At 47.1% G+C, this 14423-nt stretch overlaps 1 protein-coding gene across 2 annotated transcripts in view; it reads right to left on the bottom strand.

Annotated features, from left to right (window-relative positions):
• The window catches only part of SEPTIN9 (septin 9), a 143289-nt gene extending 131649 nt beyond the window's left edge, over positions 1-11640 (bottom strand). Inside the window, exon 1 of one of the 2 annotated variants that reach the window (XM_064467445.1) lies at positions 11413-11640. In XM_064467445.1, the coding sequence (XP_064323515.1) occupies positions 11413-11434 (22 nt within the window). In that variant the 5' untranslated portion in view covers positions 11435-11640. The remainder of the gene's footprint in view (positions 1-11412) is intronic. The other variant, XM_064467450.1, reaches the window with a different exon arrangement.
• Positions 11641-14423: the final 2783 nt, after the last annotated feature.

The following is a 14423-nucleotide window of genomic DNA, read 5'->3' as shown; positions in this document are numbered from 1 at the left end:
TCTGAGCAGCCTACTCTCCATATGCACTCACAGTTTATTGCCATACTGAACACAAAATTAGTATTTTTAACACCATGTCTCCTCCTTTTCTGACCCACTGTTCTCCATCCAGTGATATTTTGCAACAAACCGTGTAGATTTAAAAAAGACTATGCAACTTCTGGTCCTGAATGCTCCTGACCTAAGAAACCAGTGTGGTTTTTCCCCTGAGGTTGCAATTTTGGCTGTTCAGCTGAGAAGAGAGGCATGCTAAAGAAGGCACATTCCCACATGTAGGGGCCTGGGGTCTGTCTGACAAGTTCAAAGAGAGCCACGTGCCCTGTGCCTGTGCTGTGATTATACAAGTGAAGCTCTGAAGACACGGCTACAAACTCTTTAAGGCTCCTGTGCTATTCATGGGAAAGGTGAATCCCTATGCAGATGTCCAGCCTCCCTGTGAAGTGGTCACAGAGCAGAAACCATTAATAAAAAATTTCTTTCTGCACTCAAGACAGCTCATACTACCTCATCAGACTATTTATAACAACATTTATAACAAAGAAATGCAATTGTAAAGTAATTCAAGGGTTACTTCTATAGCTCTTACCTCCTCAGAGGCTATCACAGCTCTCTTCCAGCATCCCTCCCAGAACGCCCCAGTACAACTTCTGGCTATTCTAATTCATTCTAGCCCATAACTCTCTGAAGAAATTGTTTGCTGTCTTGATGTTTTTGCTTCCATCCTTAGAAGATTTGATGCTTTCTATTCTTCTTTCACTTGAGTTGACCACCTTTGGCCCAGAAGCACATGGAACCTGGTTCACCTCCTGTCCCTCTCTTCCCCACTTTCAGTGCATGTTGGGACAGCACATCAGAAATACCCAAAATATCTGTAAGTCACCCCCCCTTCAAACCCCAGGGCAAAAACCAACATGCCCTGGCTCACACCCTGCTTCCTGGGGTATCGGAGGAGGAAATACACTTGGTGCATCAGTGAAGTCGCTTCCTTCATGCATCTCTGCTCCCTCCCCAAGCCGAGCAGCACTGTGGGCTGTGCTGTGCACTGGGTCTACATCCTCCTCTCCTGCCCTTCCAAGCCTGGCCCTTGCTCCTGCCTTTCCACATTCCTGTACTGGTCTTCCCACAATCTCCACCAGTGTACATGCTCTACCAGCACAGTTTCTGTTCTTCCATCCACTGACCCACACCTCTGTGCATAGCTGACCTGCGGGAAACACTTCTCACCCTTGCTATGCTTCTCAGTAGCAGTCTGACCATCAGATAGAGGGGCTTTGGATACAAATATCTCCACAGAGTTAGGGATGAGGACATTTTGTTTATTTTGACCCAGGACTAAGGTCAGGCTTTCCTCCTAGCTCGCTAAGGGCCATGTGCTTATGTGCTGGACCAATCTTCCAGCTCCTCTCTTCCTGGTGTCTGAAGCCACAAACCCTTCTCCCACGTTACAAACCCTGCTGACAGCAGCCAGCAAACTGTCCACCAACGAACAGGGGCAGTCTATAAAAAGGTCTAACACAGACACCTGCAATAATAAGCACCCAGTACATTGACACGGGAGGCTTTTCAGGCCTCTATCAATTCCCAGGGGCTCCCATACTTATATTCACGGCCCAAAGAGCATAAAAGGCTCAGTAAGATCTGAACATTAATCTGGACACATATTACGAAAAAACTTTCTACTGCTTCCTCTCCACCACAGCTCAAGCACAGGGCTATTACTTTTCCCACGATGCTTAAAAACTTAGCAAGGCTAAAAAAAAAACCCAACAAACAAACAAACAAAAAAACCCACAAACAAAAAAAAACCAACGAAAACCCCTTCAGCCACAGACATCCTCCTCCCCTCACCCTACCACAAATACACTGTCCAAAAAGCCTGACATGTATTTTAAAACATCGATGCCTGATGCCAATTTCCTAGAGAGCAGCTGGTCTGTGAAGGAGCACACAGAGCAGAGCAGCGGAGGCACATCTGAAACCTCCACAGATGGATCAAACTCGCAAGGGCTGAGCTCATCCTTCCCAACATTAACTCATCACTCCCAACATTAACTGTAGAAATCACATGTCAGGTTATTTCACATCACTGTTGCAGGGTTTATCTGACAAAAAACCACCCTGGGAAATAAATTGCAGCCTTGCACTGCAGCTGCCAAGTGGGACAGGAGAGACCACCCAAGCCATGACATCCCCCAACAACCCACAGCACCGACAGCCTTTCCCTGCTCAGATGTGGGACTCGCCAACTGAAGCATCTCACTTGTTGGTACAGCAATTTGGGAAAGCATTCACAGATGCAAATGTAGTTGAGTGACAGTTAACATTGAAGGGCAACTAGCTACAGTAATGTTAGTCCTTCAGGCTGCACAAGTATGAACTGTTCAGTAAATACTCAACAGCTCTGAGAGTAATAACCTATCTGCTGAAAAGATATTTTAAAAAGAGGCATTTGAAATCCCATGTTAGGATGTGGTGGTTTTGGTATGTATTGCTTGGGCACAACTCAAACTCACATTTCTCAGTATTATGCCCATGCTCTCAAACATGAGAAGGCAGGACACCAAAGGGGAACAAACCCTTCATGTAGCAGACATAATAAAGGTCTGGGTTTAAGGATTTCCTGGTGCTTCCAGCAATTGACCTTAGATAAAAGCAATTTAAAAGCAATACAGTACACATGAGTCCTTTTATCACTAGAACATTGAAAATCAGCAAGGTCATAAACCTTCCCCAGCGCAAACCAGAGGACGAGGAGGATTATGGCATTTCAGGATTGGACTGGCAACAACATCAACTTTCAATGCTTCAGGCTAACTTCTATCTGGGCAATGAACCACATTTCATCCTCATTCCTACTGGTCAAAATATACATACTTTTCTTTTAAGTTTAAAAATTAATTGAAAGTCATCTTGGAAGGAAGGTGATGGATGATGGATGAGTATTAGGGAAGCAAAGCATCTGTAGAGTGCCAGTGACTGACAGCCCCCAGCCACAGACCTGGGCAGGCTGGGAGCTCTCCACCAGAGAGAGTCAAGTCAGTGGGTGACACTTGCTCTTCTGCAGCCCAGAGCTGTACCTTTCCTGCAGGCAAAACAAACCCTCCAGCCTCATTAACTCACAGCTTTTCATCAAACTTAAACTCTCTCAAACAAAACCCTGCCACCTCCCATGGTCTATCATGTGCAAGCCCTTTGTCCTGACTTGTAACACACCAAGATCTGTTATTCTTCTCAGCAACTTTTTTTTATACATGTCCAGGCACTTACAACTCAGCCACTGAGTCATTCAACAACAGCTTTCAGCAGTAATTGCTGAGGGCATCTCGTCCTCGTTTCCTTTGTTTATTCTGTCTGTTATATAAAGCAATAGGCAATCCCCATTTCCCTTGACAACATAAAAAACAAAGCAAACTTGCACCCAGGGGCTGCCCTTGAGGATCAGGACTCCAACTTGCTCTCCAAGTATGTGAGCTCAGAGTTTCCCTAGCATCACTGCCACAGCCTGCAAAGGGACGTGACTCTGGACGAGCAGAGCATCAGGGACCCTCTGTGTCTGCAGCAGCTGCTTTGGGTTCAGCCCTGCTAGTCCGTGGGGAGAGCTCCTGAGTGCTGAGCTCTTCCCAAAGGGAGCTGGTTCCTTGGCAGATAGTCTCTTGGTGAGCTCTTTCTTCCCCTGGGAACCGGAGCCAGAGCTCTGTTATTCTCTTGGTCCCCAGAATAGCCATACTCCTACACCAGGAAATTATGGACTTTCTTGAACTTTACCATGACCTTTTTCATTTTCATTATGCCTTTAGCTGTCTCCTCCCCTTACACTCCTTCTCTAAACAAATATCAGAGCTGCACAAAGTGTTTCCTGTAAATAATACTCATCTGGCATGGACAAAGAAAAGAAAAAAGAAAAAAATCCTTTTGCTGCTAGTTCCAGCTTGCAATCGTCCCTCCAGTTTAACTTCCATCTGCTCGACCTGGGAGCCTCAAAAGCAGCACACCATTTCAGGGTAATGGAAGGGACGGTTACATGCTCTGGGCATCAGATTCAAACCTGCCCTCACTGAAAATAAAATAAATGAAAATAAATGTTCAGGTCATGGAGGTAACTTATATCATGCTTCAGACTGCTGTAGTGCAATTTTCAGTGTTAGAGCTTGAGTGAGAACTTCACAACAAGCCCCCTTCAGCCCACCTCAGCCAGCTACTTTCACAAATGTAGCACCACTGGACAAAACTTTTCCTTGCCTATCCTCCTGGTGCCATCCCATGCTGATGCTGGCCTGTGCTCCAGAGCTGTCTGAACACCACCATACCCCGTGAGAGGCTATTTTGTGCACATGAAAGTGGAAATTGCCTTAAAAGCACAAAACGAGTATTCCCTTTCGGGCTCTTGAAGTGATAAACCAGGTGCCCCATCTTACAGCAGCTCTAAGAAAGGCCTTTGTAAGCCTGCGCTATTACCTGAACGATGGGATACACAGAAGGAAGCAGCTTCCCAGGCAGCAGTGAATCTCCCTCTTAAACATAAACCCTTTAAAGGATGTTTTGAGCCTTCCTTATCACCGGTAAGTCATTGCAGGCCAGTGTGGAAACAGGCTGACTCACCAGAGACTCTGCCACCTCGCTCTCACTGCACCACTGCTTGTGGCATAAGATTTCCACAGGTAACCAGAGCTGCATGAGCATGGCTTCTCTTCCTAAGGACACCAGGACCAGCAGGAAGGGAAATGCCCTGGTGTATAGTTAAACATACTGGCATGGCCACTTAGTATCTCCCGTAGGGACAGATCAATCCTACCCTTTCTCGCATGCCACCAGGGAGCTTACAAAAGGCAAGCAGAGACTTCTCGCATCTATCCGACAGGTTAAATCTTCACAAATCACTGCAACACAAAGTGCTCTCCTCTTGTACAGACTTTGCCCCAGATTTGGATCCCACCTTATGCTGCAAAACCAATGACATCTCCTGTCTAAGAGGGGACAGGTTAGCCTCACATGAAACGCCCCACTCACTATGTGGTAACCAGCAGCACTGCTTTTAGGAGGAATTTCCCTGCCTTACAGGGAGCAGGGAGCAGTCAGGGAGTCATTCTCTGCAGCAACATCCCCCTGTTCCACGTGGCACCACTTCTCCTTGCTCACCCTGGGTGGGCATGGGAAAATGAACAGTGTTTTGGGGAAGCAGATAATCACCCCATTGGGCCCCACGTGGCTTTTTGTTACTTCCTGCAGTGCTGTTTCTTATTTGGCTTTCTCTGCAGGCTGGATTCCCTTCCTTCTCCAAACTATTTCCTAACAGATGTTGGGATATTTTGCTACCTGAAGCAAAGCTCTACCACTGCCTGCACACACCAGCCAAATCTGGCAACAGTGGAGCACCCAAACCCGTTGGTCACACCGTTCCTGCCACCCCAGCACAGCATGGTGCTGCTATATGAGAACTTTTTCATACAAGACCACATCAATCAACATGAGCCATCAGAAATATGACGGCAGAGTGTGTTGACATTTATGGCAACATATTCTGTCAGCGGGTGAGTAAAATACAACTATTATGCTTTTTGATTGGACATCCCACAGTCCTACCTCATTTTTTGCAGCAAGGAAGTGCAGAGGTAAGCTTGCCAGGACCAATGTCATCTGCCACCAACAACTCTTTATATCTACTACACCACAGAAACAGACTGTGAGGCCCTGAAAGCAGCTAAGAATGATCTGTCCAAGGATCAGGGTGCTTTTGTCCATCAGAGACACCAACAATTTGTAGCACTCTAGGAAATTTACAGGCTTTACTACCACCAGAGAGGACAGATGCATTAGAAACCTAATTCTCTACAGCATAGACCTTTTTCATTTTAAAAGTAATCAAAATAATTGTTAAAGGTTTTTAGCTGTTAATCACACGGTGCAGACCTGGACAATGCTGCCTCTTGGCCACAGCATTGGCTTGGAAGCATGGTCTGTGACACTGCCTTGCTCGTATGACCTTTGCCTCTGTCGCCCTTCATACACCAGTCATCGAGAAATTCAGAAGAGTGGGGAGGGAAGGACACACACATTTTCACCCTGCATCCCCGCAGTCCTCAGAGCAATGGTACCTGCTCTGTCTGGGCATCTCTAGATATTGTTATAGCTCAAACAACAATCTCGGGGGCAGCAGCCAGTGGGACCATCAAAGGTCATGTCCAACCTTGCATGCAGGGATGGGGAAGTGACTCAGGCAGGGATGGAGCAGGGAACAGTGTGATGTGATAGATGCAATGGTTAAAAAAGAAAAAAAAAAAAGGGGGTTGGGAAAGAAAACCCACCAGGCAGAATGTGTGAATGCAAGCGGGCACTGTGGCTACTGTTCACTGGTTGGAAAGTGAGTGTGAGGCATAGGCTAGTCAGAGATGTGGTTGTCCAAAACAGTGAGCAAGTGCTCACCATGCAGGATCTGCATCACTTTTGTTCTTTTTTCTTTGGCGGTTTAAAGCAAGGATGGGTTTAAAGCTTGGCATCAACCAGCTTTCACATGGATCTGAATCATAGAATCATTAAGGTTGGAAAAGACCTCTAATATCATCAAGTCCAGCAGTGCAGATTATCTATGCAGCTGACCAAAACAACCTGCAGAGCTTTCAGCATCCTGAAAATAAGATAAAAAGTCCTTTGTGCACCACCAGCCTCCTGCTATTCTTGGATTATTTTCATTCATTTTGTAGTCCTTGTTATTTTCCTTCCTACTATTTCTGTAACACAAAGTAACACAATGCCAACATAATACCATGTAGTGCAAAATTTCCACAGCCTCAGGCAAGCGACCAGTGTTCCTGGGGCAGCTTACCCTATAATGGCACTCCCAGCACCACCATCCCTCCTCTTCCCTCTACTCCTGGGCTCCAAAGCTCTCCCCTCACCCTTTTCCTTCCCCTTCACATCCCCCATGCTTACACTGACTACAAATTCTTCAGCTCTGCTCTGCCACCGATGGGAAAGGAAAGAAGCCCAGGCCAGGCTTCACTGCTCTGCTTGAGTGCAGAGACCTGGAAGATGGAAAAGGAAGGGATGGGTAGCAGCAAAAGAGCCAAAATGGCATCCTCTGAGCACGGTGAGAGATAGGAGCTGCCTGTAAACAACCCAATGACCCAGCACAGAAATTTTGCCTTTAATAAAAGCAGGGAGACACAAACAACAGCCCCAAAGACAGGATGCTGGCATATCCAGGGAACTGCTTCACGACCTGTGTGTGGCTCCAGTGGTAGCTCTGTCCCACCAAGCAGTGAGGACACAGGATGAAACAGAAACCCTGGCCTTTTTTCTGCTCCTGCTATTCTGCAGAAGCCTTCCTTGAGGCTGATGCATTTACTTACTACACCATCTATTTGCACAAGCACTACACAGCCATGCCAGCTGCTGCTGTGCCTCTTCATTAACTAGTTTGTTCCTGCGAAACTGCCAAGTGCTTTGCTCTCGATCCACAGTGGCTTAAACACTTACTTGCAACAGAGATGCACAGACATGCTTCCACACATCAGGCACAGGCGAGGCTGTTTCACATAAAGAAAACAGGTGGAAATGAGGCAACAGGACAGTTTATTCATCTGAGCTGGTGGAGGCATTGCTTGCACTGCATTCAGGTTTTAAGCAATAGGTTTGAACAGTCACAGACTGAGGATCCAGCTTCTTGTGGTTGATTGCAAATCCTCAGTACTATCATTTATTTTTTTTTATTAGTGATAGCTTGTTGGCCCAGCACTGCAAGTTTTGGAGAGTAAGAGGCAGCTGTGAGTTTAAACTGGAAAAAAATTGGCTTTTTTATTTTTACATAATTAAAATAAGATATTTTTAATTTCTGTTCAAAATTACAATCTAAAATTAAATTAATATTTTGTTGTATCCAAGCAATATTTTTTCCTTGGTACTGATTCCTTGATTTGGCCAGTGAACTAAGTAATAATAAAAATTTAAAAAATCATTCTGAACACCTCTGTTCATTTTTCCATGGCTTAGACAAACACAGTGCCAGTTAGCTGACAGGAGAGAACAATGGGGCTCTGCAAACACCAGGTCATCTCTGTCCCACCCAGCAACTTTTACAACAGTGACATTAAAAGCCATTGAGGGAATCGCAGTGGGCCTCTCTCGCACAGTACCAGCCTGAAAAAGACTCAGTCTCAGCTTTTCCAGACCATGTCAGAAAACAGGCTGCAGACAGAGATGTACCGAGACCCCCCTCAACAGGTAGTGCCTGCCCACCACAGCCCCTGACACTTATTTTTGGGATTCACAAATTGTTCCCAAATCCTAATGCAATGATCAGGTCCCAATTCTTGCTGTTACTCCTGCAGTTCTTCCTATAGCCTCAGCTCATATGAGGAATTATTTCTCCCTATGAGCCTAAGCAATAAATTAGGAGTCCACAGTTTAGGTAGGGGTGGGTCACGCATAACCACTACGGATAATTCTGGAGGTACTGTAATCAGAGCAATCCTTATTTCAGTGCATGCCAACATATTACATAAATCTGAAACTGCAAACAGTCCTTGGCCAAAACAATTTGCCTCATCCTTGAAAATACCTATAAATCGTTGTGTCATTTATCATTAATCCTGTCTATTGCTTCTTTGGCGCTGCAATTGTGCTTAAGCAAATGGAAAATTAGCATTGAACAATCCTTAAAAAAATAGTATTCCAAGACAAGTAAAACATCTCAGAAAAAAATCTCCTTGCCTTAAGCATCTGAAATAATAGACACCCCTAAGGCAAACATTAAGAGCTGGCTTCAATAGCGGTTATTGCTCATTTTTAACTTGCTGTGTAAAATCCCCTTTTCAACCACACACACACACACCCCCACCGCTGCTGCCAGGAAGTTCCAGGAAAAAAAGCACTTCCAGGCTGAGCTGCACGCGCCCGCAGCTACGGCACAAAGGTCTGAGCCTCTCTCTGCTGGTAAGAGGTAAAGCATCCAAAGGCAAATTCTTTATCCGAACCACACCTATGTGGCATGTACTCAAAAGTCATAACAGATGGGTAATGAGTTCCCCTTAAGTACTTTAGAAAAGGTAAATCTTGCCTGGGGTGGGGAGCAGCCTGCTAACAGGAGAGCAATACAGCAGCACTGCTGTGTTCATAAAGGAGGGAGCTGGAGGTCTAGCCCCATGAAGTCAAGTGAGATCCTCCAGCTGGGTTCAGCAGAACAGATCCAGGTCCAGAGAACAGATCCAGAATATACTGGAGAGGAGCAGACACGGCCAGCAAGGGATGCTCCCTAATCCCAAAAAGTGTTTAGAAGATGTTTCCTTTTGTCATAGTTTTTGGGAGATTCTCAGCCAGGCACTGCATTTCCAGACTGTCAGTGGTTGTCAGCAACATGCTTGGGAAGCACAGGCTTTGCAGCTGAGAAGTCACTTCGTCACCTCACTGGTTTCTCTGGAAATAGAAAGCTCAGAGGCTCTGCTGCACTCTGTACATCTTACTCATGTCTTGGAGAAGTAATCTGGGTTCTCAGTGGAATTCCCCAAAGAAAGTCACCATTGCTGTTCCCTGATTTGTAAAGCCACCAGATTTTGGGGACAAGGAGGGCTAGCTCTGCCCTGCACAAAGGCGGCAGCTCTCCAAAGGTGGCCTCCCCAGCAGAGCGCGTGATTCATTGAGCGCCTTTCTGCCCAATGATTCGGCAAGAGGCAAGGCTCCAGCACAGCACAGCCAAGACCTGCAACACTGGAAGTGGAACTTTTGCAACATGCAAACAGGAGCTGCTCAGAAGAGCTGCCTGTGCTTTTTGCAAGCTTAGTGGTAGTCACAGTGCAATTACCCTGTTGCTTCAGTGTTGTGTATCCCGGCTAGTGTAATTCTTCTGTTCATTCTCTTTAAATAACTGCCCAGTACTAAGGGAAATCTCAAGGTGTTTTCAAAATACAGCTGCAGTCCCTTCTGAATTAAAGGGACTGACGAGCTGTCAACAGCATCAGTTGCAACACCAAGTAAATGTGGGTTTGGACACTGACCAGAGACACATCAATCAAACCAGCAGCTTTGCAGTGCCACAGCTTCACTCCAGCACAATCAACACAAAGCAAGCAAAGCAATTAAGGACCACTTGGCCTCATTGGTAAGAAATCATACGATCAGATCATGCAATACTGACAGCTTTTTCTTATGACAGACAGTTATCTCCAGATCTGTTCTTGCACCACTGCTGTCTGCTCCAGGGCTGCTTTAGATACTGTCTACACCTCAGGAGGCCTGCACAAATAACAGGTTTCACTGTGCACAAGGCACAACCATTAATACCCGCTTTAATCCATTACAATCATGCTTAGGCCTTCTTGGGTTCCCAGCATATAAGCCCTAATAAAACCTCCCTGGCAGTCTGTTTAGCAACACTAATGAGAGAAAAAAATGTACAAGAGAGAAGCATTACTAACTAATTTTATCAATAAACAGCGGCATCACAGAAAGAATTTTCCAAATGAAGACAAAACCCCTGTGTGTATGAGCTCAGGCAGAGTCCCGTTGGCCATGATGTGGCTTGAGTGACTTGCAGCATGGCAGCTGTCTCAAACACCCCTGCGGTGTGGCCAGACCCATGACTCAAGACATTAAGAGGAGGCCAGCACGATGACACTATGTCCCTGCAGCGGCCAGGGTGAAGCCAGGGAAGAACTAAGCTTACAGAGCAGAGAGTCATGGGCTGGTAGCTGGAGCCAAGCAGAAATCAGCTGTGGAGCAAAGTCCTGCACCTGGAGGAGCTGCCAGAGGCACCTGAGCTTTACAAGGTGAGCAATGGACCTTTCATAGCAGATACATCTGCTCTATCATGCATCAGCCACTTCTTGGGACCACTGGCAGGATTTCACAGAAGGCTCAGAGAAATTATCAGTCATGGTTGCTTGCTCCTGTGATAGCAGGGGAGGAAGGAGCCTGCAAGAGCAGAACGCACAGAGCCCTCACCCTGCAGGGCAAGCCCAGGAAAGCCAGGATGGGGAACAGGGAGAGGAAAGTCTCACAGCATGAGGGGATCCTGGCTCTTTCACCCCCTGACTTGGAAACACCTCCAGCCCCAAATGCAGCTTGTGTCACACACAATGTCACCATCCTGTTTTATTTTCAAGCTGCCGCTCAGCAATGGAGCCCACCCTGTGCTGGCACAGGTGCCGTCTGAATAACAAACTCCATGTAACCCACGCCAAGTTTTGCCTGGAACAAGCTGCTTCCCTGCATTTGTTTTGCTTTTTAAGCCTTTTCCACTGATCAACACGGTTTGTTTATACACAGTGAAACAGCTGTTCACTCCACTACAGAGCCACTTGGAGGGAGAAGGGCTTGTGTAAGTTGTACTTTTTGGGTTTTTTTAAGCTTTTTCTTTTCCCAGTACAGACACAATGGGAGAGAGCTGAGAGGAGAAAGAGGCGGGGGAGGCTGCTTGCTTACCTGAATATGAGGATTTCTTCATGCCGTCACGCCGAGCTGTGACATAGGAGCAGGAGTGAGGCTGGCTGGGCGCGGTGTTGGGACGAGCGGTCCCTGGGGTGCTGTAGGCTCAATCCTTTTGTGGGCACGGGTAGGGACCGGGAAGGGACACGCACTCCACCACCACATCCACACGTACTGCTCCAGCCGTGAGGCAGCCCAGCACTCTCATTAATTAGCACACACCTTTCCTAATCTTACACACAGTTATGGGCTGTTCTAACTCTCCTGGCACCGGCAGGGGTAGAGCAGGGCTCAGCCTCCCCAGCGGCTGCACATTAACCCCTTGGAAAACAAATGGTCCCTGGGGATTACTCCTACCAACTCCCAGTCCTGGAAATCCCAGTGTATTTAGCCAGTGCAGGAAAGGGAAGGGAGGGAATCTCATGCCTCCAGCCCAGCGCACCCCACAGCTTTGATTCAGCCCTTTGCTGCCCGAGCAGCTCAGGTCAGCACTGTTCTCAAGTCAGGCAGTTTCTAGTTCAAAGTGCATTACTGCACAACAGCACCCTGCGATGTAAGCACCTCTTTCCTCCTCAAACCCACATGTGAAGGACTCATTCAAGGCTATAAGTTGAGAAAAACGCTTATGCAGGCTTATGGCACAGGGAGAGCTATGCGTGAGCAGTTCCTCACTGCTCAGGGGGATGAAGAGAGGCACGTACCCCATAACCAGCCCCCCAAAGCACTGGGATCTGGCATCTCCCCCAGATTATGGGGAAGAGGAGGCTCCATTTTGCTATTCCTTATGTGCCTTAGTTTGTGGGACTGCTGGGAGAGCACACATGATCCTGATCGCTTCCGTGTGAAGCGCACATTGGACAATCAGTTACGCAAACACAATAAGCTGGGGACATTATGAACACCAACAGGAAGAAAGAGCAAATCAAGACTTGCTATGACTAAAGGCATATGAAGTGCAGGAGCCTGAACTGCTGGAGGACGGACTGGGCTGATCACTGGTCTGCTCGGGTGAGTCACCCACACAAAGGTGCAGAGCAGAAGTCCTACACACATGAGACAATTCCACCAGCTCAAAGGCACAATTTCAGCAGGGAGGGCTTTCTGCTTGGTTTTAGACTTTTCCACAGTAGGAGAAACACCCTCCTGGCTCCCAGCCCTAACCCTGGCATTGCACAGGGACAGAGGAAGAGACTAGATGAGCTGGATTAAGATGATACTGTCCTATCAGTATTTGTTACAGTTTCTCAGCCATAGGTTATCACCTCCTACAGATATTTCAAAAAGGATTGTCTGAGCCTCTGTCAGGCATTGAGTGCAAAATTTGAAGAGCTAGCTGAAATCACTGGGGGTTTAGTGCTAAGCAGCCAGACTTTGCACTGAAACAGCTCAGGAGCACTCACACATTCTTGGGTTTGTTGCAGTGACAGCTCTACCCACTGCTGCATGACTATGCTGCGTTACTGTTACACTGTGATCTCCAGCAGGGAGATGTTAGCAAAATAACTCTGTCATCAAGAAAACTTCTGAACCACCAAAGCTTTGTTGCTTAAGTAAACATGCATCTAAGCCCATGGTAACAATATATGACTCTGTCCACAGGTGCTTTTGAAATCATTAGTCACAAGTTATGGAGGAAAAACAATAGCACAATGACTTGCCCCACCTCATACACCAAGCAAGGGCAAAGTCAGGAGCAGAACCCCACTCCTGAATGCTAATCCTCCCACTGTACTTGCTCCTGCATCTCTGATGGGCACAACTACTTTTAATACCCAATACTCACGGGGATACACTTCGCAGAAAATCAAAAGACAACTTTCTGTTCTTCTCACATATGGGTATATGTGAACGCGCACCTGATTAAGTGTGTGATTACGTGTGTACATGTGTGCAATTAAGTGTATGGTTCTGCATGTATGTGTGATTATGTGTGCAAAGTGTGCATGTGCCTTTGCCGGGCTGCTGGTGAGCAGCCTTTTCGGAGCTGTGGCTGGGGTACAGCCATCTGATCAGCTTGACTGCACAAATACAAACAGCAAATTGTGGAGCAGGCTTTCCACCACAGGAGCAAACAAACACAATGAGACAGAAAATGGCTGAAGGGATTTTTTCTGAAATACTGCCTGATAAAGAATCCTTTTCTTTGACTGCCTGGCCTCAGAATCACCAAGAGAATCAGTTACTTGGCTCAGGTTAATGTTTAATACAACTCAGAGCCCACAGGCTTCAAATAGGTAAGTCATTTATAGCTTTTTTTACTCTTTCGTAAGATTAGTGAGGGAATTTATTGTTCCTGAAAATGAGGGATTCAGATTGCTGGCTCAGCCCGGCTGCAGGACAGACAGGCACTGTGTGAGCCTCATGCATCCAGCCCTGGCAACACACCTTGGAGCTGACCTGGCATACACACCCATCCCACGCCAGCCCTGGACATCCCCTCTGCCAAATGCATCCTGCCCTGGCACTTCTACGCTAGTGTGGTGATGGCAGGGGTGTAGAGCAGGTCCCTTTTCAGAGAGGCCATCTCAACCTTTACTTGCCTCCATCTCGTGATGCCCAACTCCGCACACACAGCAGTGATATTTTTTGAGGGGTGAGCATGGGCAGGCTCTTCTGAGCCCAGAGGCACCCACACCCACTGAGGCTGTAGATGCTGCACCTTCTGCAGCAGCTGCTGAGCCTGACCCAGCTGTGATGCCCTCAGTAGCTGGTTCTTCATGGCTGAGTCTGCAGCACGTGTGTTGCAGTTTCATGGAAGGCATTTTCTGCAAGTGGCATTTGCTATCTCTCCCCCAGCAGCACCCTCCAGCATGCGGGGTCCTGCAGAAATATGCAGTCTCCGAAACTGAACATAATACAGTGATCAGAGGAGCAAGAGAGAGAGAAGCACTGCCAGCTACATACAGTGGGCTGGGGCAGGGAGCCAGAGGCCCAAGAGAGGGTCAAGGTGAGGGAGAGACTGGGGGATGCATCATCACAAAGTAATGCATACTGCAGCAAGAAGTATA

The sequence above is a fragment of the Phalacrocorax carbo genome, chromosome 16, assembly GCF_963921805.1.
Source record: "Phalacrocorax carbo chromosome 16, bPhaCar2.1, whole genome shotgun sequence".
Lineage (NCBI taxonomy): Eukaryota > Metazoa > Chordata > Aves > Suliformes > Phalacrocoracidae > Phalacrocorax > Phalacrocorax carbo.
Note: the sequence above shows the minus strand (reverse complement) of the source record. Positions and strands in the feature narration are given on the sequence as shown.